Consider the following 26,413-nt stretch of genomic DNA (forward strand, 5'->3'; position numbering starts at 1 on the left):
GTTTACTGCCTGCAAGCCAGTCCTTGCAAGCTAGCAGTGGAGTACAGTGTTAGAGGTCCACAGAGGCCCGAGGTGCTCCTGGTGCTGGGCCTCTCAGCAGCAACCCCCCTGACCCTGACCTGCCTCACATCCTCTCTGCCAGAACAGCGCTGCCCTTGCCTCTCCAAGTCAGGGAGTGATGGTGGAGGCAGCCAGGGAGTCTTAGATGAGTCATCCTCCCTCGTGAACGAGGGTGGCTCTCAGCCCTCGCTGGCTCTATTTTTAATTATTTTTTAATTTTTGGCTGCGTTGGGTCTTCGTTGCTGCGAGCGGGCTTTCTCTAGTTGCAGCGAGCTGGGGCTATTCTTCATTGCAGTGCACGAGCTTCTCATTGCGGTGGCTTCTCTTATTGCGGAGCTCGGGCTCTAGGTGCCCAGGCTTCAGTAGCTGTAGCACATGGGCTCAGCAGTTGTGGCACGAAGGCTCAATAGTTGTGGCTCAGGGGCTCTAGCGCGCAGGCTCAGTAGTTGTGGCACACGGGCTTAGTTGCCCCACGGCATGTGGGATCTTCCTGGACCAGGGCTCAAACCCATATCCCCTGCATTGGCAGGCGGATTCTTAACCACTGTGCCACCAGGGAAGTCCTCACTGGCTCTTTTTAATCCGAGCTCATCATTATTGCTGGAAGAAATGCCTCCAGATTTTTAGTTTATGGATGATTCCAACCTTAGTTTTCAGTAGTGATAAATTATTTCCTCCCATCTCCCCGCTCTATTGATTATTTCAGTGGACTTGGGGGAGGGAGATGCTAGGCTTCCATACTCTACCACCATCCTGCTCGGAAGAGTCATACAGAAGGAGCAGGCAGAAGAGACTTAGAAGGAGCCACCGGAGAAGTAGGAGGAGAACCAGGAGAGGTCAATACCACAGAGGTCACAGGAAGATGAGTGGTCAGCGGTTCCAAATACAGGAGTAAAGAATAGACCAAATTTGGCAATCAGGAGGTGACTGGAGAGGGTTGAAAGCACTGTTTCAAAGGAGTTACTGGGGTGTCAACTGAGCTTCATATGTAGAAATGGAAAACAGCAAGTGTGAGAACCTTTAAAAGACGTTCGGCAATAAACAGACAAGGAGAGTGACGGGATACAGGTCGAGAGGGAGTAAGGTGAGGAGAGAAGGTTTTGTGGGGTAGAGGAACCTTGGCACAGGGGTGGTGAGTGGCTCCCTGTCCCCAGGTGCCCCCTGCTGCACAGCTTGCTTCACTCCCACTGCTGGGCTCAGAGTATGACGTGGGAAGGCAAGTGTGCCCGGGAGACATCACCCTGACATCCACTCCAGCCTCTGTAACTTCCAAATGTGACCTAGACCACACTGCTTCTTACAAATCATGGCCAGCAGTACAACTGAGGACCTGAAGAGCTGACTAAGTTCTGCTCTTACAGAAATCCTAGCAACAACAACAATGAACTAACATGCTGAATACATACAGTAGACCCCACGATTCCAGGTTTTACATAGCTCGTCTGATCCTCACAATCACTCCCTCGTGTGTCAATATTAGGGCTCATATTTTGTGATGAGAAATCTGAGGTTCGGGAGGTTAAATTAGTTGCCAAAGTCATAGGGTTGGTAAGTAAGAAAGCAGAGGTTCAGAATCAGATCTTTCTGATTCTCCTTGGGCACCTGAGGCCAAAATACAAGCCATCAGCCACATGAGACCTGAGGACAGACCACGAGTAGCCTAGATTCGTGGAGAGTATTGAGTTATAGGACCAAAGAGAGAAAAGTTAGGGCCAAGTGGGTTTGCCTGATAAAATACAGGATGCCCAGTTAAATTTGAATTTCAGATGAACAGCAAAAAATTTACATCCCAAATATTGCATGTGACATACTTTTACCAAAAAAAAATTGGTTGTTTATCTACAATTCAAAATTAACTGGGCTCCATGTATTTTTATTTGCTAAATCTGGCGACCATATGGCCAGATTATGGAAGGTTTTCATATACGCTAAGGAACTGAGACTTTATTCCATAGCTAGTAAGGATTCATGGAAGATTTTGGCACAAAGGAGTGACATTGGTGAAGTGGTATCTGAGACCAGCCAGAAGACAATGGCAACTGTCCAGGTAGGGAATTCCGAAGTATAAGACAAGGATGCTAGAAGAAGGAAAGAAAAAGGGCAGGATCTTGTGGCTGGTTAAAAATAGGCAGATAAAGAATGAGGAGAAATCCAGTATGACAGGTTTTCAGCCTGGCTGGCTGGAAGAATGACAGAGCTACTAATGAAAAGACAGGTCTGGGGGAGTAATTGCTTTGGAAAGAAAAACAGACTTTGAGATGACACTTGTATTTGTAAGTGAATTTTAAAACAGGAAAAATAAGTTACCTCTTCTTCAGCACCTCCTCCCAGGTTCTGCACAGATGGATGTTACTCATCCTCACAGCCACCCTGCTGGTACGTATTATTACCGCAGTTTTCTAATGAGCAAAATCGACGTCACCAGTAGGTGGCAGAGCCAGGTTTTAAAGTCCCAGGCTACCTGACTAAAGTCTGGTCTTATTTCCTCTACTCCACACTGCCTGGGATTAGAGAAATAGAAGCAGAACTTCAGAGTAGTTGTGTCTTGAGTTCTCTTGCTCCATCTACCTTGTTTAGAGGCTTGGCTATCTAATGCCTCTATTGATGCATGAGGCTTACCAAAGTGGTCCTGTAAACTGCCAACTTCTGAATACACTTGGAGGTCAGTTAAGACACCTGTCTATAGAATGATGGAATTAATGAAATGTTACAGGTTTAAACACAGTTTAGGTGGGGATTCACTCTTGGGTTACTTTCCTACAACCTTCATTTTCCAACAGAAAATGACATCAGAGATTATCTTGATCTTTTATTCTACCTGGAACTAAAGTCTTTTCAAATTTGGCTCTGCATGACTTTTGTCAAGTTTCTTCCTACATTATTCTGATCCTCACATATTCTCAGGTCCTATAATTCTTTTAGAATGTAGGTGAATTCCTTCTGGAGCAGGACCTGTACTTTCCTGGTTAGGGTGTGCAGAGCTCTGACACTGGTTATCAGACTGGGAGCAAAAAAGGGCAATGGAGGAAAACAAGAGTCATCTTGCAATGAATCTATTAATATTTCATTCATGTACAGTCTCCAGGTAAAGGGAGACTGTTTTCTTCAGTCAAGAGGAAATGGACTGCTTCTTCAGGCCCAGAAGATTTAGGGACAATTGGGAGGTCAAGGTTCTGAGGCTCTCATCCACCCAAATATTTCTTGTCCAGGTCTTAAGGTCTCACATTTTTCTTACCTGGAAAAGTTTTTGACCTGTTGAGGCTATGCATTCAATCTCTTTTGCAACTCTGCCACTCTGGATCCTGAACCGAATTTTCTACAGTGCCTCACTTGCTCTGCAAGAGATCAGAGTCTCCTTTATGGGTGCCAGAGAAGTCCTCTGGCTTCCATAGTGTTCCTACATCGGCAATTAGCTGCTTCAAACTATTGTTTTCTTTTTGCAAGGCTTCCAGTGCTGTCAAAAGCAGCCAGTCTCGGGAGTTTGGGGTTGGCAGATGCAAACTATTACATTTAGAATGGATAAACAACAAGGTCCTACTGTAGAACACAGGGAACTATATCCAATCTCCTGGGATAAACCATAGTAGAAAAGAGTATATATATATATATATATATATATAAAGAATGTCTCTATGTGTATAACTGAGTCACTTTGCTATATAGCAGAGACTGGCACAACGTTGTAAATCAACTATACTTCAAAAAAAAAAGGAGCCAATCTCTTCCCCAACCCTTATCATTATCGTTTCTCCCATACCAGTCAAGTACAGCATCCACTTGGTATCCCAGTGCTTTACTTCCACCTGCACCTCACCCCATTTAACTATAGATGAAAGCTTTAGTAGCTGTGATGCCATGCTACTTCATACATAGCAGGAATTATTATCCCACTTACTATCAGGAAAACCATTCCTATTGCCTTCAGATAGGTGGGCTATTCAACTCCAAAATCTCATTTTGAGGGTCTGTTCTTAAAGACCACTCCTGGTACCAGTGCTTTTTTTTTTTTTTTTTTTTTTTTTACGGTATGTGGGCCTCTCACTGTTGTGACCTCTCCCGTTGCGAAGCACAGGCTCCGGACATGCAGGCTCAGCAGCCATGGCTCACGGGCCCAGCCGCTCCGCGGCATGTGGGATCCTCCCAGACCGGGGCACGAACCCGCGTCCCCTGCATCAGCAGGCGGACTCCCAACCACTGCGCCACCAGGGAAGCCTGTACCAGTGCTTTTTAATAGAGAGTCCTAAGAAAACAAAACTTGAAGCAGAAGATAATGTACTAATGCTTTGTTGATGGGTGAAATTCCAGGGAAGAAAGTGTGAGAGAAAAAGGAAGTGAGGTAGGGAAAAAGTGAAAACAAACATAACGGATGTGTTAGCAAGATGGCCATAGCTTCACTGCAAACAAAGCTGGCTGCTTGATCATCCAGGGCATCTCCAGGAAGTACTTATGAAGCTGCTACTTCTCAGAACTGCCCTTCACACAGGAGAAAGAGTGAGCAATGCTGGCTTCTTTCTGTCTCCTGTCTCTCATGGGTTAAGTTTTATCTACCCCCAGACATAACTCCCCTACACTTCTGGATTGTTTTACCCAGCCCTACCCCTCCCCACCCAGGTAGCTTCTTGGGAAGCTAAAGCCTCGGCAGTTCATTCTGGCCAATTTTCAGGTGCTTCAGTTCTTCCTCCCAGTCAGTACTACCTGTGGAGGACCCTCAGTTTGTGGGGGCCAGATAGCACCAGGGGCCATAACTTCATGACTATAGGATACCTCATAGTGTTTTTGTGAGGACTCAGTTAAGTAATACCCCGTGCCTGGCATTTAGTATGCACTCAGCAAATGTTAGCTATTATTATTAATAGTAATTAAGTGAAAATTTTGTGTGTGATTGTTATGTGATATGACTGTTATGAGCATCCTCCTCCCCCCTCCCCCCCCCCCAAGCCTTTGTTAGACACCACTGGACCCAATCATCACTCTGATACAGAGCCAGACTCATCTGAGTGGTTCAGCAATACCATAGGCAGTGGTCCACAACAGCGGGGGATAGCCAAGCAGCCAAATGGATTTGCAACAAATTCAGAAGAGTGGTGGCCACTGGCCAGGCAGCATACAGCTGTGCGATGGAGCTGAGTATCTTCCCTTTATAAAATATGACTAGTGATACTGCCTTTCATTGTTTAGCCACCTTAAAAAATTCTTTTAGGGCTTCCCTGGTGGCGCGATGGTTGGGAGTCCGCCTGCTGATGCAGGGGACGCGGGTTCATGCCCCGCTCCGGGAGGATCCCACAGGCTGCGGAGCGTCTGGGCCCCTGGGCCGTGGCTGCTGGGCCTGCGCGTCCGGAGCCTGTGCTCCGCGGCGGGAGGGGCCACAGCAGTGAGAGGCCCGCGTACCGCAAAAAAAAAAAAAAAAAAATCTTTTAAACATTTAACTTGTCTCTGAAATCCACTAAGGAAGTAAATTGGTATTGTTTTCTGTTCTATAAATCATAGCCATGTAGCTGAAGGATAATTTGCCCTTTCACAGAGTCATAGATTTGCTTCTGAAACCATGAACACAGGAGCCCTCAAATGTCAAATACCTGAAGGATAATATTTTCTTTGGGAAATTTCCTACATCATCCTCTGAGTTTGGTTAATCACAAATAAATATCCTTCACTTAATGAATAATTCAAACCTTAGTCTTGCCACCGTGGAAAAGAGGGCTCCCTCTTCCATTTTTTCTGTATGAGACACTCAGTGCCACAGACATAATGTGTACTTCCCTTGAGGGTACAACAGCTCTTGACAAGTGGAAATATGATTTCAGCAAAGAAATTGCTGCTCTATGTGTTAAAAATGGCTTCAATATTCTGTTTTGATTCTTGCTTAAAATATACAGAAAGGATTTTTATAGTCAAGGTAAATCTATGTGATAAATGTGATAGACATGAGCCTTGAAACTGAAAAGTGCATTTGGGGTTTTCAAAAAATATGCTTTTCTTTTTTGGATGTAAGAGTTGAGTTTTTAAAAATAAAAACTTGTAAAAGTTATTATCTAATGAAAAATGTAAGCTGTTAACATGGGTGGTTTCCAATAAATTTCCTAAATCATGCTTTTCTTGTTGATGACAAGTGTTTGTCGTGAGTATCTGGTCCTTGTTTGAAACTCTTTGATGACGTAGTCGCCCCTGTTCCCAGATCTACATCACCTCCATTCCCTGAGAAAAGATCTGGCTCCATCAAGTCTGATCTTTGGTCCTGTGACTTAAACGTGGCATGGGGTGCCTGTTGGACCGCCTCAGGCCACCCTCAGCAACTACCAGCCAGACCTAACCCAGCCCTTTGCCCCGTCCTTCTGAGACTACCTTTGACCCCAGGGGAGGAGTTGGGACATGCACAGGACATGAAGCCAGGCGCCATCGAAGTTGCAGAGAAATATAAGAAATATTTGGTAGCGTTATGCAGAAAGTATTGAACTTTAAGTTGAAAGATATGAAAAAGAAAGCCAAGGAATCAAGGAGAGAACATTCCTTAAGCATTTCTGTGTTCCAAGCGTCTTAGAGTTAAAATATTTAACCTCCACAACAACCCTTTAATGAAGCCACTATTATCTTCGTTAGTATAACTGTGAGAATAGAGGCTCTCGGAGGTTAGCTACTTTTTCAAAGTCACTGAGGTGTAGATTTCTTAGGGAAAGTTGGTAGATCTCTGTGGTGATTGTGTACATGGATGGGTAGCATGAGATAGTGGTAAGAAAGAGGCTGGATGAACTACTACTCAGCTATAAAAAAAAAAAGAATGAAATTTTGCCATGTGCAACAACATGGCTGGACCTGGAGGGTATCATGCTTAGTGAAATAAGTCAGACACAGAAAGACAAATACTGTATGTGATCACTTACATATGGAATCTAAAAAATAAGACAAACTAGTGAATATAACAAGAAGAAAAAGACTCACAGATACAGAGAATAAACTAGTCGGGGAGAGAGAGGGGGAGAGGCAAGATAGGGATAAGGGATTAGGAGGTACAAACTACTATGTATAAAGTGAATAAGCTACAAGGATATATTGTACAGCACAAGGAATATAGCCAATATTTTATAATAACTATAAATGGAGTATAAAGTGTAAAACTTTTGAATCACTGTGTTGTACACCTGAAACTAATATAATATTGTAAATCAACTATATCTCAATTTTTAAAAAAGAGAAGAAAAAATAAAAGAAAGAGATTGGAAAGCTAGATTTCACCCATATAGTGAAAAGCCTTATTAAACTATATCCTTTTCACTATACCACGCTGGCTTAGGTCCTTGCTAGCTCTGTAACCAAGGGCAGGTGTACTTAAACTCTCTGTGCATGAATTGCCTTGTTTTTAAAACAGAGAGGAGAAAAGTGATGACATCATACATACCACAAACGGTTTTGTTAGTTTCAATGAACTCATGTAAAAAAAAAAGAAATTCATACATAGAAAAATGCCATACAAACTCAACTCATTTCTCATCATTTCAAGTTGCAAAATTTTACAATCCAGCTGGGAGGACATGACATAAACATAACTTACAGAGAATAACCACAGCAGTGTAACTCAAGGTTTAGCTGTCTTGATATCTCAAAAGTCCTCCCACCTACTGGAGAATTCCCCATCCTTTACAATTTAATGGAAATGGTCTTGAGCCCCCGTCCTATATAAAATGAGAAAAAACAGCATTGTTCCCAATGTTTCTGAGGTTTCTTGGACACCTTACCTCTCTCCTTATAATTTATGGCTGTATTCTACTCCTGTTGACTGGAGTGCCTATACCATACTATCTGTACTAGATACCACCTGGATTCTTAAATTCATCAAAATACCACTGGCACCAGATCATATAGAGAGCAGACTTTTACTGAAGATTTGAGGGCAAAGTTGGTGGGTTTAAATATTAAGTATCCCTATTCTTTTTTTTTTTTTTTTTTTTTGGTACGCGGGCCTCTCACTGCTGTGGCCTCTCCCGTTGCAGAGCACAGGCTCCGGACGCGCAGGCTCAGCGGCCATGGCTCATGGGTCCAGCCGCTCCGCGGCATGTGGGATCCTACCGGACTGGGGCACAAATCCGCGTCCCCTGCATTGGCAGGCGGACTCGCAACCACTGCGCCACCAGGGAAGCCCTAAGTATCCCTATTCTTAAATGCTCTTTACCCATTTCTGCCTGAAAAGTCCTCACTGGCCATCTATTCACAAACTAGCCCAGCATCATTTTGCTCTATTTTTTCTTTCTTTAGCCTTCCCATTTTCTACCTGCTACCCATACCCTCCCCAAACCTATTATACATATGCAGTAATAATAACTAATACTGATTATAAAAGCTTACTTTGTACTAGGCCGTATGTTCTTTCATATAGCAGACATTTTCTCCCTCTGTTTTGCCCCCAGGTGTCTAGGTCAAAACCCTTGGAGTTTCCTCTTTTTTGTTTCTCAACAATATTAAATGCATTTTTTGCTTGCAGGTTTGTTTTGTTTTGCTAGACACAGTGCTAGCTCCTAGAGCTTTGGTAATAAATAAAACAGACTTGGTTTCTGCCCTCATGGAGCTCCATATTCAAAGACCTGATAAAAGTAACTTGCTAAATAAAGACAATTCTGTCTTTGAGGTACTTGCCAGTTTTTATAACAATCATTTTTCTACTTACTGCAATAGAAGACAACAATAAGACAAACTGCAAAATAAGACAAAAATACAAAAGATGTCACACAGCAGGACATGATTGGCACACAAGTCGTTCAGAAATAATAAATACTTTAGAAGCTGATGAGATCACTTGGGTTAAACTGGTCGGCCTTGAGGCACTGGATTAGAGAAGGAAAGAAGGCAGGGAGGGCTGCGATAGAAGGAGAACAGACATAGTGGTTAAGAGGCTTTTGGAGTTAGACACTCCCTGGGCTCAAATCATGGTTCTGTACTTACTATGTGACTCTAGGGAGCAATTTAATCTCTCTAAGCCTATCTTTCCTCCTTTGGAAAACTGGGATAATAATAGTACCTTTCTTAAAGGATTGTTGTACAGATTAAATTGGGGCAGGGGACACGCACATCTCATTAAGCAACGCAAGGAACTTGGTAAGTGCCAAGCAAATGTTCATGTATAAAGGAACAAATGCTCTCTATTTAAGATCCTTACACCTTGGGACTTCCCTGGTGGTCCAGTTGTTAAGACTCCATGCTCCTAATGCAGAGGGACTGGGTTGGATCACTAGTCAGGGAACTAAGACCCTGCATGCTGCACAACACAGCCCAAAGGGAAAAAACAAAATCTGTACACTAACTACTTGTGAAAAGAATAGCTTTGGCACACCTTACCATTTACATAATGTACTTTTTTCATATATATTATTAATTCAAATTTTCTAGCAACTTATAAGGTAGATATTATTATCATCACCTTCATTATTATAATTATCAGCAGAAGTAGAAATTGAGCTTTCGAATTATTAAGAACTTTCACGTGACTTGAAAGGGACTCAGGACAGGACTTTGAATCCAGATCTTCCGGCTCCTAATCTTTTTTTTTTTTTTTTTTTTTTTTTTGCGGTACGCGGGCCTCTCACTGTTGTGGCCTCTCCCGTTGCGGAGCACAGGCTCCGGACGCGCGGACTCAGCGGCCATGGCTCACGGGCCCAGCCGCTCTGCGGCATGTGGGATCCTCCCGAACCGGGGCACGAACCCGCGTCCCCTGCATCGGCAGGCGGACTCTCAACCACTGCGCCACCAGGGAAGCCCTCTTAATCTTTTTCTTCCTATCTTGAAAGTCAATTATTCCCACAGATGGGATAACCTTTTAAATGTCTGACAACCAATAGCTTAGCCAAAGAATTTCACCAAGAGTAGTTCAGGCATCTAAAGAAGAGTCAGAAGTGGGAGTCAAACACAAACTGTTTACATGTACCGGTCTAGAAAGATGTCCACACACATAAGCAAAAATCGCAGGTTGTGGAATAATATACACAAAAGAGGCTTTATGGTGTAATGTTTGCAGGAACAGACTCTACCCATTCAGTGATCCAGTCTTCATTTCCACAGTCTCCCTTCCGTTTGGGGAAACGCTGACTGAAACCGCCCGCCCTGGCCAGGCAAAGACAGTAACAATTTGCATGAGTTATTTTACGACGGGAGATCCTGGTAAGAACAACGGAACTAACAAGCCACCACCAACCAAAAGAATACGGGAAAGGTCAAAAGGAGAGAGGAGACGCCAGTCCACAGGTCCTTCCAACCTCCCAGAATCTTCGCCAGAATCCATCATGGCTGAGCGGTTGTGCGTTACCAGGAAAGACCCTGAGTCAGAATGACTGGCCAGAGACAACCCGGAAACTAATCCCATCACCATAAAACCCGAGACTGCGAGCCACGTGGCTCGCAGCTCTTCCTGGGTTCCCTTACCCTCCTGCTCTCCACCTGGGTGCCCCTTCCCAATAAAGTCTCTCGCTTTGTCAGCACGTGTGTCTCCTCCGACAATTCATTTCCGAGTGTTAGACAAGAGCCCACTCTCGGGCCCTGGAAGGGGTCCCCCTTCCTGCAGCATTTCCCACTACGGCTCCCACATCCCAACACAGCCCCCTTCCTAGTCCTCCAAGTCTTTTCTCTTGGCAGCTTTTCCTCAGGCTCCTCTCTTCTCTCTGCCTAAGACTCCTTTATCAGGGATGGAAACAGGGAGACTTGTTTGTGGAAGTCAAGTGCACGTGCCATGGAGTCTCCAAGAACTGGGAATCTGCATGTTTGCCCCGCCCACAGGACAGAGCCCGAGGGCCAATGGTCCCCGTCTTGCGCCTCCCCTCCGGGTTGACCGGGCACTTCGAACTCAACCCGGGCCCGCCCAGCCCACTTCCACCCTGGTCTCTGCTGTGCTCACCTGCGAGTGCCCCTTGGCCCCAGGAGGTAGCATTGTGTTTGCCCACATCACGTTCAGCTTTTCCTGTTCGTTCCTCCTGCTTGTGAGGCTGTTCTGCTGGTGATGGCGTCGTCACGCTTCCGGCTGTTACAAGGCGGCCCTCTAAGTGTGAGAGTTTAGACCAGATTTGCTTGAAATAGGAGACAGAGTTAGAAAGCCAGCCCATTCCCCTGAAAGGAGATAAGAAGATCCCTCTGCCCCATACCCTTCCTCGTGTGAACTAAATTTCATACATAACTCAATAAATTGATGGTTGTGAACTCAGCTCCTTAAATGGTAATAATAGTGACTAACCCTTACATTGGGCTTACAGTGAGCAGATACTCTTGATCCCTTTACAACCTCACAACCATTAACTATAAGGTAGGTCCCATTAACCCCATTTTACAGACAAGGATGCCAAGGCACAGAGACGTTAAGGAACTTGCCCATGATCCTCTGGGATAAGTGGCAGAGCTCAAAGCAGAACCCAAGTAATCTGGCCTACCGTCCAGTACCACCAACTACTGCAATTCAGCTGCCTCTCAGAAAGAAACTAGGCTAGGGTGAAAATCGGCATGCAGGACAAGAAGCATGCTTCTTTATTGAGGCTTCATTTTCTTTTACCTCAGGTTTGGAAAATAAGGGAGAGAAGTTGGGACAGGAGACTGAAAGGAAGACCAAGAGGTTCTTTTTTATATAAAGTTATTTATTTATTTATACAGCAGGTTCTTATAAGTTATCCATAAGATAACTATATGGATAGTCAATCCCAATCTCCCAATTCATCACACCACCACCCCCTCGCCACTTAAAGTTACATATTTATTTATTTAATAAACCTTAATAAAGTTTAATAAACTTTATTTAAAGGTATTTATTTATTTATTTATTAAAGTATAAAGATATTTATTTATCTTTGGCTGCGTTGGGTCCTCATTGCTGTGCATGGCTTTCTCTAGTTGTGGCGAGCAGGGGCTACTCTTCTCTGCGGTGCGTGGGCTTCTCATTGCAGTGGCTTCTCTTGTTGCAGAGCACGGGCTCTAGGTGCACAGGCTTCAGTAGTTGTGGCACATGGGCTGCAGTAGTTGTGGCTCGCCGGCTCTAGAGCACAGGCTCAGTGGTTGTGGCGCACGGGCTTGGTTGCTCTGCGGCATGTGGGATTTTCCCAGACCAGGGATCAAACCCGTGTCCCCTGCATTGGCAGGCAGATTCTTAACCACTGCACCACCAGGGAAGCCCAGACCAAGAGGTTTTGAGCTCAGGTAATTGTGAAATGGAAGAAGGTAGATTAGCTAAGGGAACATACAAATAGTCTATATATATATTATTATATATTTATTTATATATATATATAAATTTTACATATATATAAAATTTACTGAGGTGAAATTCACATAACATAAAACTAGCCATTTGAAAGTGAACAAATCAGTGACATTTAGTACATTCACAATGTTGTGTAACCACCATTTCTATCTAGTTCCAAAACATTTCCATCATCCCACAGTAAAACTGCATACTCATTAAGTGGTAATTCCCTATTCCCCCTCACCCCACCCTTGGCAACCACCAATCTGTATTCTGTCTCTATGGATTTATCTATGCTGAATATTTCATATAAAGGGAATCATACAAAATAGAATAATACAATAATAAGCCTTTGTGTCTGGCTTTTTGACTTAGCATAATGTTTTCTAGGTTCTTCTGTGTAGGATATATCAGTACTTCATGCTTTTCATGGCTGGATAGAATTCTATTGTATGTACATAACACAGTTTGTTTATCCGTTCAGCCGTTGATGAACATTTGGACTGTTTCCACCTTCTGACTAACGTGAATAGTGCTGCCATGGTCATGCGTGTACATGTACTTGTTGGCATACCTGTTTTCAGTTCTTTTGGGTATACCAAGGAATAGAACTGTGGGGCCAGGGGGTAATTTTAACTTTTTGAGGAACTCCTACATCCTTCTGAAACTCTTCCTTAAGGCTATAATATTATTAATACTATAAATAATATTAGATATAAGAAATATGCTAAATATTTTCAATCAGAGTATCTCAGCCTTAGCACCGCTGACATTTGGGGCCAGAGACTTCTTTGTTGTGGAGGCTAACTTGTGCACTGTAGAATGTTTAACAGCAGTTCTGGCCTCTAGTCCGTCAAAGATGTCAGTAGCATTCCCCCAGTTGTGACAACTAATTCTATCTCAAGACATTGCCAAATGTCCTCTGGGAGGAAAAACTGTCCCCCCTCCCTGCCAAAAGTCACTTTTTTAAAAGAGTCATTGTAAACTTGAAGCAAATATGGCACTAAAGCAGAATACTAAAATGAAGTAAGGGCCCCTAAGAAACAGATATTCCCTATAAGTTTGCATATAGGAAAAACTGTTTACTGTGTAATGATGTTAAAGAGTTTTCAGGTTTATGAATGTGTGGCAACCAGAAAAATCTTATCATTAAATATTCATGGAAGGGCTTCCCTGGTGGCGCAGTGGTTGAGAGTCCGCCTGCCGATGCAGGGGACACGGGTTCGTGCCCCGGTCCGGGAAGATCCCACATGCCGCGGAGCGGCTGGGCCCGTGAGCCATGGCCGCTGAGTCTGCGCGTCCGGAGCCTGTGCTCCACAACGGGAGAGGCCACAACAGTGAGAGGCCCGCGTACCGCAAAAAAAAAAATATTCATGGAACTTTCATATGTACCTTTAGTACCATAAACCCAGCTCATCCACAGAACTCCAAGAAATACAGCTTTTCACCTCAGTACACATTACATACCAAATCACATTTATAGCACACCCACATCACATAATTTCTTTTAAATTTTGTCAATTATATATTTTATCCAAATGTTTAAATTGTCCAAATGCCCATTGTGATACACTGTTTTGATACAAAAAGAAAAATGAAATGAAACCCAGTAAGCTATAAGTAAAGGGCATTAAACTGCAACTTTCATTCTCAAATGGGTACCTCTAACAGCATCCTTCCCTAAGTATTCAGATAACACCCAAGGTCTACTTCAGGGCAACTCCAGCCAACATAAAGTGAAGCATTTGTCAATTATATGTTAATTATATATTACAATACCTTTTATAGTAATGATTCCACATACAGAGTCATGAAACACTTTTTTTTCTTTGTAGTTATTTATTTTTAACATCTTTATTGGAGTATAATTGCCTTACAATGATGTGTTAGTTTCTGCTTTATAACAAAGTGAATCAGTTATACATATACATATGTCCCCATACCTCTTCCCTCTTGCATCTCCCTCCCTCCCACCCTCCCTATCCCACCCCTCTAGGTGGTCACAAAGCACTGAGCTGATCTTCCTGTGCTATGCGGCTGCTTCCCACTAGCTATTTATTTCACGTTTGGTAGTGTATATATGTCCATGCCTCTCTCTCACTTTGTCACAGCTTACCCTTCCCCCTCCCCGTATCCCCAAGTCCATTCTCTAGTAGGGCTGCATCTTTATTCCCGTCTTACCCCTAGGTTCTTCATGACCATTTCTTTTTTTTTTTTTTTAGATTCCATATATATGTGTTAGCATACAGTATTTGTTTTTCTCTTTCTGGCTTACTTCACTCTGTATGACAGTCTCTAGGTCCATCCACCTCATTACAAATAACTCAGTTTCGTTCCTTTTTATGGCTGAGTAATATTCCATTGTATATATGTGCCACATCTTCTTTATCCATTCAGCTGTTGGTGGACACTTAGGTTGCTTCCATGTCCTGGCTATTATAAATAGAGCTGCAATGAACATTTTGGTACATGACTCTTTTTGAATTATGGTTTTCTCAGGGTATATGCCCAGTAGTGGGATTGCTGGGTCGTATGGTAGTTCTATTTATAGTTTTTTAAGGAACCTCCATACTGTTCTCCATAGTGGCTGTATCAATTTACATTCCCACCAACAGTGCAAGAAGGTTCCCTTTTCTCCAGACCCTCTCCAGCATTTATTGTTTGTAGATATTTTGATGATGGCCATTCTGACCGGTGTGCGATGATTATCTCTTTGTAGTTTTGATTTGCATTTCTCTAATGATTAATGATGTTGAGCATTCTTTCATGTGTCTGTTGGCAGTCTGTATATCTTCTTCGGAGAAATGTCTATTTAGGTCTTCTGCCCATTTTTGGATTGGGTTGTTTGTTTTTCTCATATTGAGCTGTATGAGCTGCTTATACATTTTGGAGATTAATCCTTTGTCAGTTGCTTCGTTTGCAAATATTTTCTCCCATTCTGAGGGTTGTCTTTTCATCTTGTTTATGGTTTCCTTTGCTGTGCAAAAGCTTTGAAGTTTCATTAGGTCCCATTTGTTTATTTTTGTTTTTATTTCCATTTCTCTAGGAGGTGGGTCAAAAAGCATCTTGCTGTGATTTATGTCATAGAGTGTTCTGCCTACGTTTTCCTCTAAGAGTTTGATAGTGTCTGGCCTTACATTTAGGTCTTTAATCCATTTTGAGCTTATTTTTGTGTATGGTGTTAGGGAGTGTTCTAATTTCATTCTTTTACATGCAGTTGCCCAGTTTTCCCACACCACCTATTGAAGAGGCCGTCTTTTCTCCACTGTATATTCTTGCCTCCTTTATCAAAGATAAGGTGACCATATGTGTGTGGGTTTATCTCTGGGCTTTCTATCCTGTCCCATTGACCTATATTTCTGTTTCTGTGCTAGTACCATACTGTCTTGATAACTGTAGCTTTGTAGTATAGTCTGAAGTCAGGGAGCCTGATTCCTCCAGCTCCATTTTTCTTTCTCAAGATTGCTTTGGCTATTTGGGGTCTTTTGTGTTTCCATACAAATTGTGAAATTTTTGTTCTAGTTCTGTGAAAAATGCCAGTGGTAGTTTGATAGGTATGGCATTGAATCTGTAGATTGCTTTGGGTAGTAGAGTCGTTTTCACAATGTTGATTCTTCCAATCCAAGAACATGGTATATCTCTCCATCTATTTGTATCATCTTTAATTTCTTTCATCAGTGTCTTATGATTTTCTGCATACAGATCTTTTGTCTCCTTAGGTAGGTTTATTCCTAGATATTTTTTTGTTGTTGTTGCAGTGGTAAATGGGAGTGTTTTCTTAATTTCACTTTCAGATTTTTCATCATTAGTGTATAGGAATGCAAGAGATTTCTGTGCATTAATTTTGTATCCTGCTACTTTACCAAATTCATTGATTAGCTCTAGTAGTTTTCTGGTAGCATCTTTAGGACAGAGTCATGAAACACTTTTTACGTCTTCCAAGAACTTCCACACACTGCTTTGATTATTATAATCTTGAAGTGAACAGGGCAAATATCATTCCTCCCACTTTACGATAAGAAAACTGGTACAAGATTTTGAATAACTTGCCTGCATACGTCTTCTTTCAGTAAGGGGCAGAGAGGAATGACACTCATCAAACTCCAAGGCAGACTGTGCCTGCCTCCCATATTTGTTTTACCAAAACATATATAGAAGAGTTCTGGCACACATCACATAATTTTTAAGATGGCAACTAGAAGCAAGGTTTGAAAGACATTTTTTGACATCGTAACATTTATTATTTCAACTCTAAGCTCAGACAGAGCCCATAAGGAATTTCTCATTTGGTTCAGCCAAATAATGGAAAAATGAGTGCTAATTTTCATTACTGACATACAGTGAACCAAAATGAATATTTTACATTTACTATTAAAGATCAAGGTGAATTAGCTGTAGAATGAGAACTCTGAGTACGAAAATAACTTTGCCATCAAAAAGCCATCCAGATCAGGATTGTTACGGAAATGCACCAGCTTTAGGCACAGACAGCATTGGTGTAGAGGTCACAGCATTTAGCAAGGGCTATGGCACTGAACTCTTTATCTTCCCAGGGACCAGGAAAAGAAGGAGGGTTGGTGCCATTCAGAGAGGTACTGAAATGAAAAGCCAGAGAGATACATAGTGGGTCAGATAAAAACAATGCAACAAGATGTATCAATAAGTTCTACCAAGCAGGTGAAAACAAAAACAGAAACTTAGTAATGAATCCAATCACAATGACCAAATATTGGGCTGGCCGAAATGTTCTTTCGGTTTTTTCCATAAGATGGCTCTAGTAGCACTTAGTTGTCTTTAACTTCATTCGAAACAATTGTATTAGATTGTATTGTGACAGCTGTCATAGCAGCATGCAATTAAAAAAAAGAACTTATCAAAATTGGTGAATTTTTGTGTAGCCATTTTAATATTGAAGATGGAAGAAAAAAGCAACATTTCAGCATATTATGCTTTATTATTTCAAGAAAGGTAAATGCAACTGAAATGCAAAAAAAAAAAAAAAACGATTTGTGCAGTGTATGGAGAAAGTGCTGTGACTGATCGAACGTGTCAAAAGTGGTTTGCAAAGTTCCATGCTGGAGATTTCTCGCTGGACGATGCTCCACGGTTGGGTAGACCAGTTGAAGTTGATAGTGATGAAATCGAGATATTGAGAACAATCAACGTTATACCACGTAGTAGATAGCTGACATACTCAAAATATCCAAATCAAGCATTGAAAATCATTTGCCCCAGCTTGGTTATGTTAATTGCTTTGATGTTTGGGTTCCACATAAGTTAAGCGAAAAAAACCTTCTTTACCGTATTTCTGCATGAGATTTTCTAATTAAATGTAACGAAAACGTTCTGTTTTTAAAACTAATTGTAACGGGTGATGAAAAGTGGATACTGTACAGTAATGTGGAATGGAAGAGATTGTGGGGCAAGCGAAATGAACCACCACCAACCACATCAAAAGCTGGTCTTCATCCAAAGAAGGTGATGTTGTGTATATGGTGGGATTGGAAGGGAGTCCTCTATTATGAGCTCCTTCCAGAAAACCAAACAATTAATTGCAACAAGTACTGCTCCCAATTAGACCAATTGAAAGCAGCACTCGAAGAAAAGCATCCAGAATTAGCAGAAAATGCATAATCTTCCATCAGGGTACGGCAAGACCACACGTTTCTTTGATGACCAGGCAAAAACTGTTACAGCTTGGCTGGGAAGTTCTGATTCATCCGCCTTATTCACCAGACAATTGCACCTTTGGATTTCCATTCATTTCAGTCTTTACAAAATTCTCTTAATGGAAAAAATTTCAATTCCCCGGAAGATTATAAAAGGCACCTGGGACCGTTCTTTGCTCAAAAAGATAAAAAGTTTTGGGAAGACGGAATTATGAAGCTGCCTGAAAAATGGCAGAAGGCAGTGAAACAAAACAGTGAATACGTTGTTCAAATAAAGTTCTTGGTGAAAATGGAAAATGTGTCTTTTATTTTTACTTCAAAACTGAAGGAACTTTTTGGCCAACCAATAAATAGGACAGAATTAAGCGTATTTTCTCATTCATGCCCAAGATAGTACTAGCAAGAAATCCTATACAATGTGTCTGCTTCTCTGTCCAGTTCATAACCATAGTCTTTTGGGGAATTTCCTGTCCAAACATCACTGAAGCAACATTTATGCCTTGTAATGATTTAGAACTGAATTTATTGTAAATAGTGAGATGGTACTCCAAAGCCACTTTCCTCTTGAGAAAGGAAAACAGCTCAGGCTTGGTGTGTATGTATATATGTATATGTGTTTCAGTTTTATAGAGGTATAATTGACAAATAAAATTGTAATATATAGAGTGTACAACGTGATGATTTGACATATGCATATACTGTGAAAGGATTCCCAACATTGAGTTAACACATCCATCACCTCACATATTTACTTTTTTTTTTTTTTTTTTTTTGGTGAGAACACTTAAGTTCTATTCTCTTAGCAAATCTCAACTATATAATACAGTATTATCAACTATAGCCACCATGTTATACATTAGGTCCTCAAACCTATTGATCTTATATCTGAAAGTTTGTACTATTATACCAGTTTCTCCCTATTCCCCTATGCCCCAGCCCTAACCACCATTCTATGAGGGGTTTTTTTGTTATTTTTTTTTTGGATTCTGCATATAAGTGAGACCATGCAGTATCTGCCTTTGTCTGGCTTATTTCACTTAGTGTAATTGTTCATTCACATTGTTGCAAATAGCAGGATTTCCTTCTTTTGTAAGGATGACTAACATTCCATTGTATACATACACAATATTTTCTTTATCCATTCATCTGCTAGTGGACACATAGGTTGTTTGCATACCATGGCTACTGTTAATAATGCTGCAGTGAACATGGGAGTGCAGGTAGTGACTTTGTTTCCTTTGGATATATACCCAGAAGTAAGATTGCTGGATCATATGGTAGTAGTTCTATGTTTAATTTCTTCAGGAACCTCCATAGTGACTGTACCATTTTCCATTTCCACTAAGAGTGTATAAAGGTTTCCTTTTCTGCACATCGTTGCCAGCATTTGCTATCACTTGTCTTTTTTATGACAGCCATCCTAACCGGTGTAAGGTGATATCTCATTGAGGTTTTTATTTGTATTTCCTTGCTCGTTAGTGATATTGAGCACCTTTTCATGTACCTGTTGGCCATTTGGTTGAGTTCTTTGGAAAAATGTCTATTCAAACCCTCTGCTCATTTTTAAATTGGATTACTTGGATTTTTTGCTATTGAGCTGTATAAGTTCTTTGTATATTTTGGATATTAATTCCTTACTGAGTACATGGTTTGCAAATATTTTCTCCCATTCTGTAGGTTGACTTTTCATTTTGTTGATGGTTTCTCTTGCTGTGCAGAAGCTTTTTAGTTTGATGAAGTCCCAATTGTTTTTTGTTTTTTGCTTTTTAAAATTTTTATTAGTTTTTGGCTGTGTTCGTTCTTTGTTGCTGTGTGCAGGCTTTCTCTAGCTGCAGCAAGCAGGGGCTACTCTTTGTTGTGGCACATGGGCTTCTCACTGCAGTGGCTTCTCCTGCTGCGGAGCATGGGCTCTAGGCGCGTGGGCTTCAGCAGTTGCGACGTGTGGGCTCAGTAGTTGCGGCTCGAGGGCTCTAGAGTGCAGGCTCAGTAGTTGTGGCTCACAGGCTTAGTTGCTCCACAGCATGTGGGATCTTCCTGGACCAGGGATCGAACCCATGTCCCCTACATTGGCAGGAGGATTCTTAACCACTGTGCCACCAGAGAAGTCCCCCAATTGTTTATTTTTGGTTTTGTTGCCTTTGCTTTTGGTTTCAAGTCCAAAAAATCATTGCCAAGACCAATGTCAAGGAGCTTACTCCCTACATTTTCTTCAAGGATTTTCAAGGTTTCAGGTCTTATGTTAAAGTCTTTAATCCGTTTTGAGTTGATTTTTGTATATGGTGTAAGACAGGAGTCCAGTTTCATTCTCCTACAGGGGGATATACAGTTTTGCTAATGCCATTTATTGAAAAGACTACCCTTTCCCCCACTGTATATTCTTGGCTCCTTTGTTGAAAACATGGGTTTATTTGTGGGCTCTCTATTCTGTCTGATTGATCTGTGTGTTTATTTTATTTTTTTGTGCGGTATGCGGGCCTCTCACTGTTATGGCCTCTCCCATTGTGGAGCACAGGCTCCGGACACGCAGGCTCAGTGGCCATGGCTCACGGGCCCAGCTGCTCCACGGCATGTGGGATCTTCCCAGACTGGGGCATGAACCCATGTCCCCTGCATCAGCAGGCGGACTCTCAACCACTGCGCCACCAGGGAAGCCCTGTGTGCTTATTTTTAAGTCAGTACCATACTGTTTTGATTACTACAGCTTTGTAATATAGTTTAAAATCAAGACGTGTGATGCCTTTAGTTTTGTTCTTCTTTCTCAAGATTGCTTTGGCTATTCGGGGTCTTTTGTGGTTCCATATGAATTTTAGAATTGTTTTTTCTATTTCTATGAAAAATGCCATTGGAATTTTAATAGGGATTGCATTGAATCTGTAGATCACCTTCTAATACATAAACATGGAGTATATTTCCATTTATCTATCCCTTCCACTTTTCATCAATTTTTTTTATAGTTTTCAGTGTACAGATCTTTCCTCTCCTTGATTACATTTGTTCCTAAGTATTTTATTCTTTTTGATGCTATTGTAAATGGGATTGTTTCATTAATTTCTCTTTCCAGTAGTTCATTGTTATTGTATAGAAACACAAATGATTTTTGTATGTTTATTTTGTATCCTGCAATTTACTGAATTTGCTTATCAGTACTAACAGTTTCTTGGTGGAGCCTTTAGGATTTTCTATGTATAAGATCATGTCATCTGCAAACAGAGACAGTTTTACTTCTTTTCTGATTTGGGTGCCTTTTATTTCTTTTCCTTGACTAATTGCTCTGGCTATGATTTCCAATACTATGTTGATTAAAAGTGGTGAGTGTGGTAATTCTTGTTTTATTCCTGATCTTAGAGGAAAAGTGTTCAGCTTTTCACAATTCAGTATGATGTTAGCTGTGGGCTTGTCATATATGGCCTTTATTATGTTGCAATACATTCCTTCTACGTCCAATTTGTTGAGAGTTTTATCATGTAAGGATGTTGAATTTTGTCAAATGCTTTTTCTGCATCTATTGAAATGATTATATGGTTTTTATCTTTCATTTTGTTACAGTGGTATATCACATTCATTGATTTGTGTATGTTGAGCCATCCTTGCATCCCAGGAATAAATCTCACTTGATCATGGTGTATGACCTTTTTAATGTACTGTTGAATTTGGTTTGCTAATTTTTTGTTGAGGATTTTTGCATCTGTGTTCATCAAGAATACTGGCCTGTAATTTTTTCTTATAGTGTCCCTGTCTGGCTTTGGCAACAGGTAATTCTGGCCTCATAAAATGAATTTGGAAGTGTTCACTCCTTTTATGTTTTTTTGAAAAGTTTGAGAAGATTGGTATTAATTATTCTTTAACTGTCTGGAAGAATTCACCAGTGAATCTGTCTAGTCCTGGGCTTTTTTTGTTGGGAGGTTTTTGATTACTGATTCAATCTCCTTACTAGTAATCATTCTGTTCAGATTTTCTATTTTTTTATGATTCAGTCTCAGTCAGTTGTATATTTCTAGGAATTTATCCATTTCTTCTATGTTATCTAATTTGTTGGGATATAATTTTCCATAGTAGTTTCTCAAAATCCTTAGTATTTCTGTCTTATTAATTATAATACCTCCTTTTTCATTTCTGACTTTGAGTCTTCTCTCTCTTTTTCTTAGCTTAGCTAAACATGTGTCTATTTTGTCTGTCTTTTAAGACAAATGGCTCTTAGTTTCCTTGAACTTTTCTGTTGTCTGTTTTTGCCTCTATTTCATTAGTTTCTGCTCTGATCTTTGTTATTTCCCTTCTTCTATAACTTTGGACTTAGTTTGTTTTTCTTTTTCTTGAGGTGTTAAATTAGGTTGTTTGAGATCTTTTTTTCTTAACGTAGGTGTTTATCAATATAAACTCCCCTCTTTGAACTGCTTTTGCTGCATAAGTTTTGGTATATTGTGTTTCCATTTTCATTTGTCTCAAGATATTTTTTCAAGTTTTTTCCCCCAGTTTTATTGAGATATTATTGACATATAACATTGTATAAGGTGTGCAATATAATGATTTGATATAGGTATATATTGTGAGATGATTACCACAATAAGTTTAGTTAACATCCATCAACTCACACAGTTACAGATTTTTCCTTGTGGTGAGTAAAGATATTTTATTTCTCTTTTGATTTCATTTTTGACCCATTGTTCAGGAGCATGTTGTTTAATGTCCACATATATGTGAATTTACCAGGTTTTTTCTTGTTACTCATTTCTAGTTTAATACTATTGTGGTCAGAAAAGACATTTGATATAATTTCAGTCTTCTTAAATATATTAAGACTTGCTTTGTAGCCTAATATAATTTCCATGTGTACTTGAGAAGAATGTGTATTCTGCTGTTGTTGGATGGACTGTTCTGTAAATGTTGTCAGGTCCATCTGGTCTAACATGTAGTTTAAGTCCGATGTTTCCTTGTTGATTTTCTGCCTGGATGATCTATCTGTTGTTGAAAGTGGAATGCTGAAGTCCTCTACAATTATTGTATTGTTGCCTCTTCAGATCTGTTAATATTTGCTTTATATATTTAGGTGCTCCATGTTGGGTACATAAAAATTTACAGTTGTTACATCCTCTTGATGAATTGACCCCTTTATTACTATATAGTGACCTTCTTTGTTTCTCATTACTGTTTTGGCTTAAAGTCTATTTTGTGTGATATAAGTATAGCTACCTCTGCTTGTCTGAAAAACTCTCTCTCCTTCAAGTCTGAAGGACAACTTTGCCAGGTAAAGCATTACCAAGCATTGGTTGGTAGTTTTTTTCTTTTTAGTATATCATCCCACTTTTTTTTCTGGACTGTAAGGTTTCTGCAGAAAAATCTGCTGATAGTCTTATGGGAGCTCCCTTGTATATAACAAGTTGCTTTTCTCTTGCTGCCTTTATCTATGCTTTCTTTGTCTTAGTTTTGACAGTTTAATTATCATGTGTCTCAGTGTGGGTCTCTTTAGTGTCCCAAAGAGGAGAATTGCAGCCAGCATCTAGATGCAGGCTGATTAGAAGCTGGACCCTCAGGCACCAGCTGGAAAGTATGCAGTCAAACCCCTTCCAGGGAAAGAGTGGGAGATGGACATTTTTGACTGCTTCCTCTACACTGAGCCTTGTGGGGCAGGCAGGGGGTGGTGGGGAGGTAGGCATAGTACAGTCTTAAAAATTGGAGCACTAGATGTTCAGTCTAAACCCTTCACTGCTTAGGGATAAGCTTAGAGTTGGGAGTTTCTTTCCATTATATGGTGCTGTGCCAGGGGTGGGTTTTATGATGAGACTGTTTCTCAGCCTTTCCTACCCAATTCAATGTGGGTATTTTCTCAGTTGTAGGAGTCATCCAGCTGGTTTCTGGATTTTGCTTAGAGGGAATTACTCCATGTGTAGCTGTACATTTGGTGCATCCATAGGAAGAGGGAAATTTAAGCCTCCTTTGTTGTTATCTTGGTCTGGAGTCACTCCAAATATATTTAGCATGAATGAACTGGACAAAAACATTATCTCTTTCAGATTTTAGACACTAATGATGCTTAGTATGTGACTTTAGGCAAAAAGTCAGTTTCTGTTTTGAAGGCAGAAATGACCAGGAAAGAGTATTCTACTAATTTTTTAGTGAAGTTCAGTGATGTAAAGACAACTCATCATTAAACACAAATTAGCAATTTTCACTTCATTCATTTACTTTAGACTATGCTTACAATGACATCCACTGAACTTCCCCAAGAACATAGGAGTCATAACTATGCCAGACCAATGATCTATCCAGTTTATAATTCATCTTTAATAGTACAGCAAAAGGATTTTTTTTTTCAGAGGATGTTGGTTGCTTTCTCTGGTGAAAACCTCCAAACACAGGAGGGTAATGTCTGTTAACTTGCCATAGTAAACTGTTAAGGAGCTGGTACCCAAACATCTACCTATATACTGAACAGATCATTTACTTAATGACAACTTCCAAATCTATCTCCAGTTCTTTTTTCTCTCCTGAACTTCAGACCCAAGTTGGTTTGTGAGTTGCTTAACTTGATGGTCCCACAGGTACCTCCAAGTCAACATATCCACCTGAATTAAGCCATAATCTCTCCCCTTTACTCTCATTCCTGGAACTAGTCCTCTTCCTGTCAGTGAATGAATGGCATCCCTCAGATCCACTTGCCCAAGCCGGAAAGGGTACAGTCATCCTTATCCTGCCCTTCACTTCAATAACCAATCCTATTGATTCTCCTTGTTCTAGTGCATCTTCATCCTCACAACTACTTAGTATCAGCTCTCATCATCTCTTACTTGGGAGTATTACAGCAATGTGTTTATTGATCTCCCTGACATCCAAATGGCTACCAGCATGATCTTTTGAAAAAACATACCAGTGTTAAGAATTCTATAAGTCAAAGTCTAAATTCCTTACCATTTCACACAAGGCCTTATAAGATCTTTCAGCCTCATCTCTCAGAACTCTCTTCATTCACCCATATATCACTACTAATATACACATCTTTTGCTTTTGAAGAACCAAACATTCTAGTTCCTCAAATCTTTCATTTTGTGTGTCCTGTAACTAGTTCTTTCAGCTTAATGATATACTCTCTTTTTTTTCAACTGACTTCTTTCAGTGTTTTTTCTTTATCTTTGATTTTCTACAATTTCAAAATATGCTTAAGTATAGTTTTCTTGGCATTTATGCTGCTTGGTGTTTTCTGAGCTTCCTGGATCTGTGGTTTGGTGTCTGACATTAATTTGGAGAAATTCTCAGTCATAATTGTCTCAAATATTTCTTCTGTTCTTCTCTTGGTATACACATTATGTGTGTGTTACACCTTTTGTATTTGTCCCACAATCCTTGGATGCTCCATTCTGTTTTGTTTTTTTTTTCAGTCTTTGTTCTCTTTCCTTTTCAGTTTTGAAGACTTCTATTGATATATCTTCAAGCTAGGAGTTCTTTCCTCAGAGGTGTTTAGTCTACTAGTAAGCCATCAAAGACATCCTTCATTTCTGTTACAGTGTTTTTTGATCTGTAGCATTTCTTTTTGGTTCTTTCTTGGGATTCCTATATCTCTGTACTTACATTGCCCATCTGTTCTTGCTTGCTGTCTACTTTATCCATTAGAGCCCTTAGCACATAAATCATAGTTGTTTGAAATTCCCACTCTGATAAATCAAAATCTCTGCCATGTCTGGTTTTGATGCTTGCTCTATCTCCTCAAATTGTGCTTTTTGCCTTTTAGCAGGCCTTGTACTTTCTTCTTGATAACTGGACATGATGTACCCAAAAAAGGAACTGCTGTAAATAGGCCTTAGTAATGTGGTGGTGAGGTGTGGGGCAGGGGAAGCATTCTGTAGTCCTATGCTTAGGTCTCAGGCTTTTAGCGAGCCTGTGCCTCTGCACTGTGAATTTCACAAGTGTTTCTCAGTTTTTCCTCCTCCTTTAAGTGGGATAGGATGGTTAGAGTGGGCTTTAGTTGGGTATTTCCCTACTTCCAGGTCAGGTAGGCTCTGATAATACCCCAGCTGGTTAGGTTCTGGTTAACTAGTTTCTCCTGAGGGCAGGCCTTGTTTAAAAAAATGGAGTGCTCTGGTGTATTTCAAAATGGCTCCTTTTCCCCTCCTCCTGCCAGAAGAATGAGGGGATTTTGCCTGATATTTACTGTGAGAACTTGGTCTAGCTCCCGGAGGTAAAACTCCCCAAAGTGTAGGGTTGCCCCCTATAACTGGGTCCCCCCAGAGTTTTTAACATCCAGACCTGTCCTCACTGAGGCTCCAGCAATTAGTTTCAGGTTTTCCTGCCCCAGCACAGGATTCTGTGGCAGTTTCCGCTCATGAGTCTGCTCCAGTAAGCCATGTGTTTGCCTGTCTGTCTCTCCAATCTTCAGGTCAGCAGTTTGCCCTGTGTCTCTTACAGATCCAAGAAGAGTTATTGATTTTTCAGACTGTTCAGCTTTTTTTCTTGTTGTTACGATGGAGTGGTGACTTCTGAGCTCCTTACATGC

At 40.8% G+C, this 26,413-nt stretch overlaps 1 protein-coding gene across 1 annotated transcript in view; it reads right to left on the reverse strand.

Annotated features, from left to right (window-relative positions):
* SLC28A2 (solute carrier family 28 member 2) overlaps positions 1 to 26,413 on the reverse strand; it is a 221,766-nt gene that overhangs the window by 101,199 nt on the left and 94,154 nt on the right. Inside the window, exon 28 of the mRNA XM_049706058.1 lies at positions 10,934 to 11,074. Within this exon, the coding sequence (XP_049562015.1) occupies positions 10,987 to 11,074 (88 nt within the window). The 3' untranslated portion in view covers positions 10,934 to 10,986. The remainder of the gene's footprint in view (positions 1 to 10,933; positions 11,075 to 26,413) is intronic.

This window comes from Orcinus orca, chromosome 2 (assembly GCF_937001465.1).
Source record: "Orcinus orca chromosome 2, mOrcOrc1.1, whole genome shotgun sequence".
Classification (NCBI taxonomy): Eukaryota; Metazoa; Chordata; class Mammalia; order Artiodactyla; family Delphinidae; genus Orcinus; species Orcinus orca.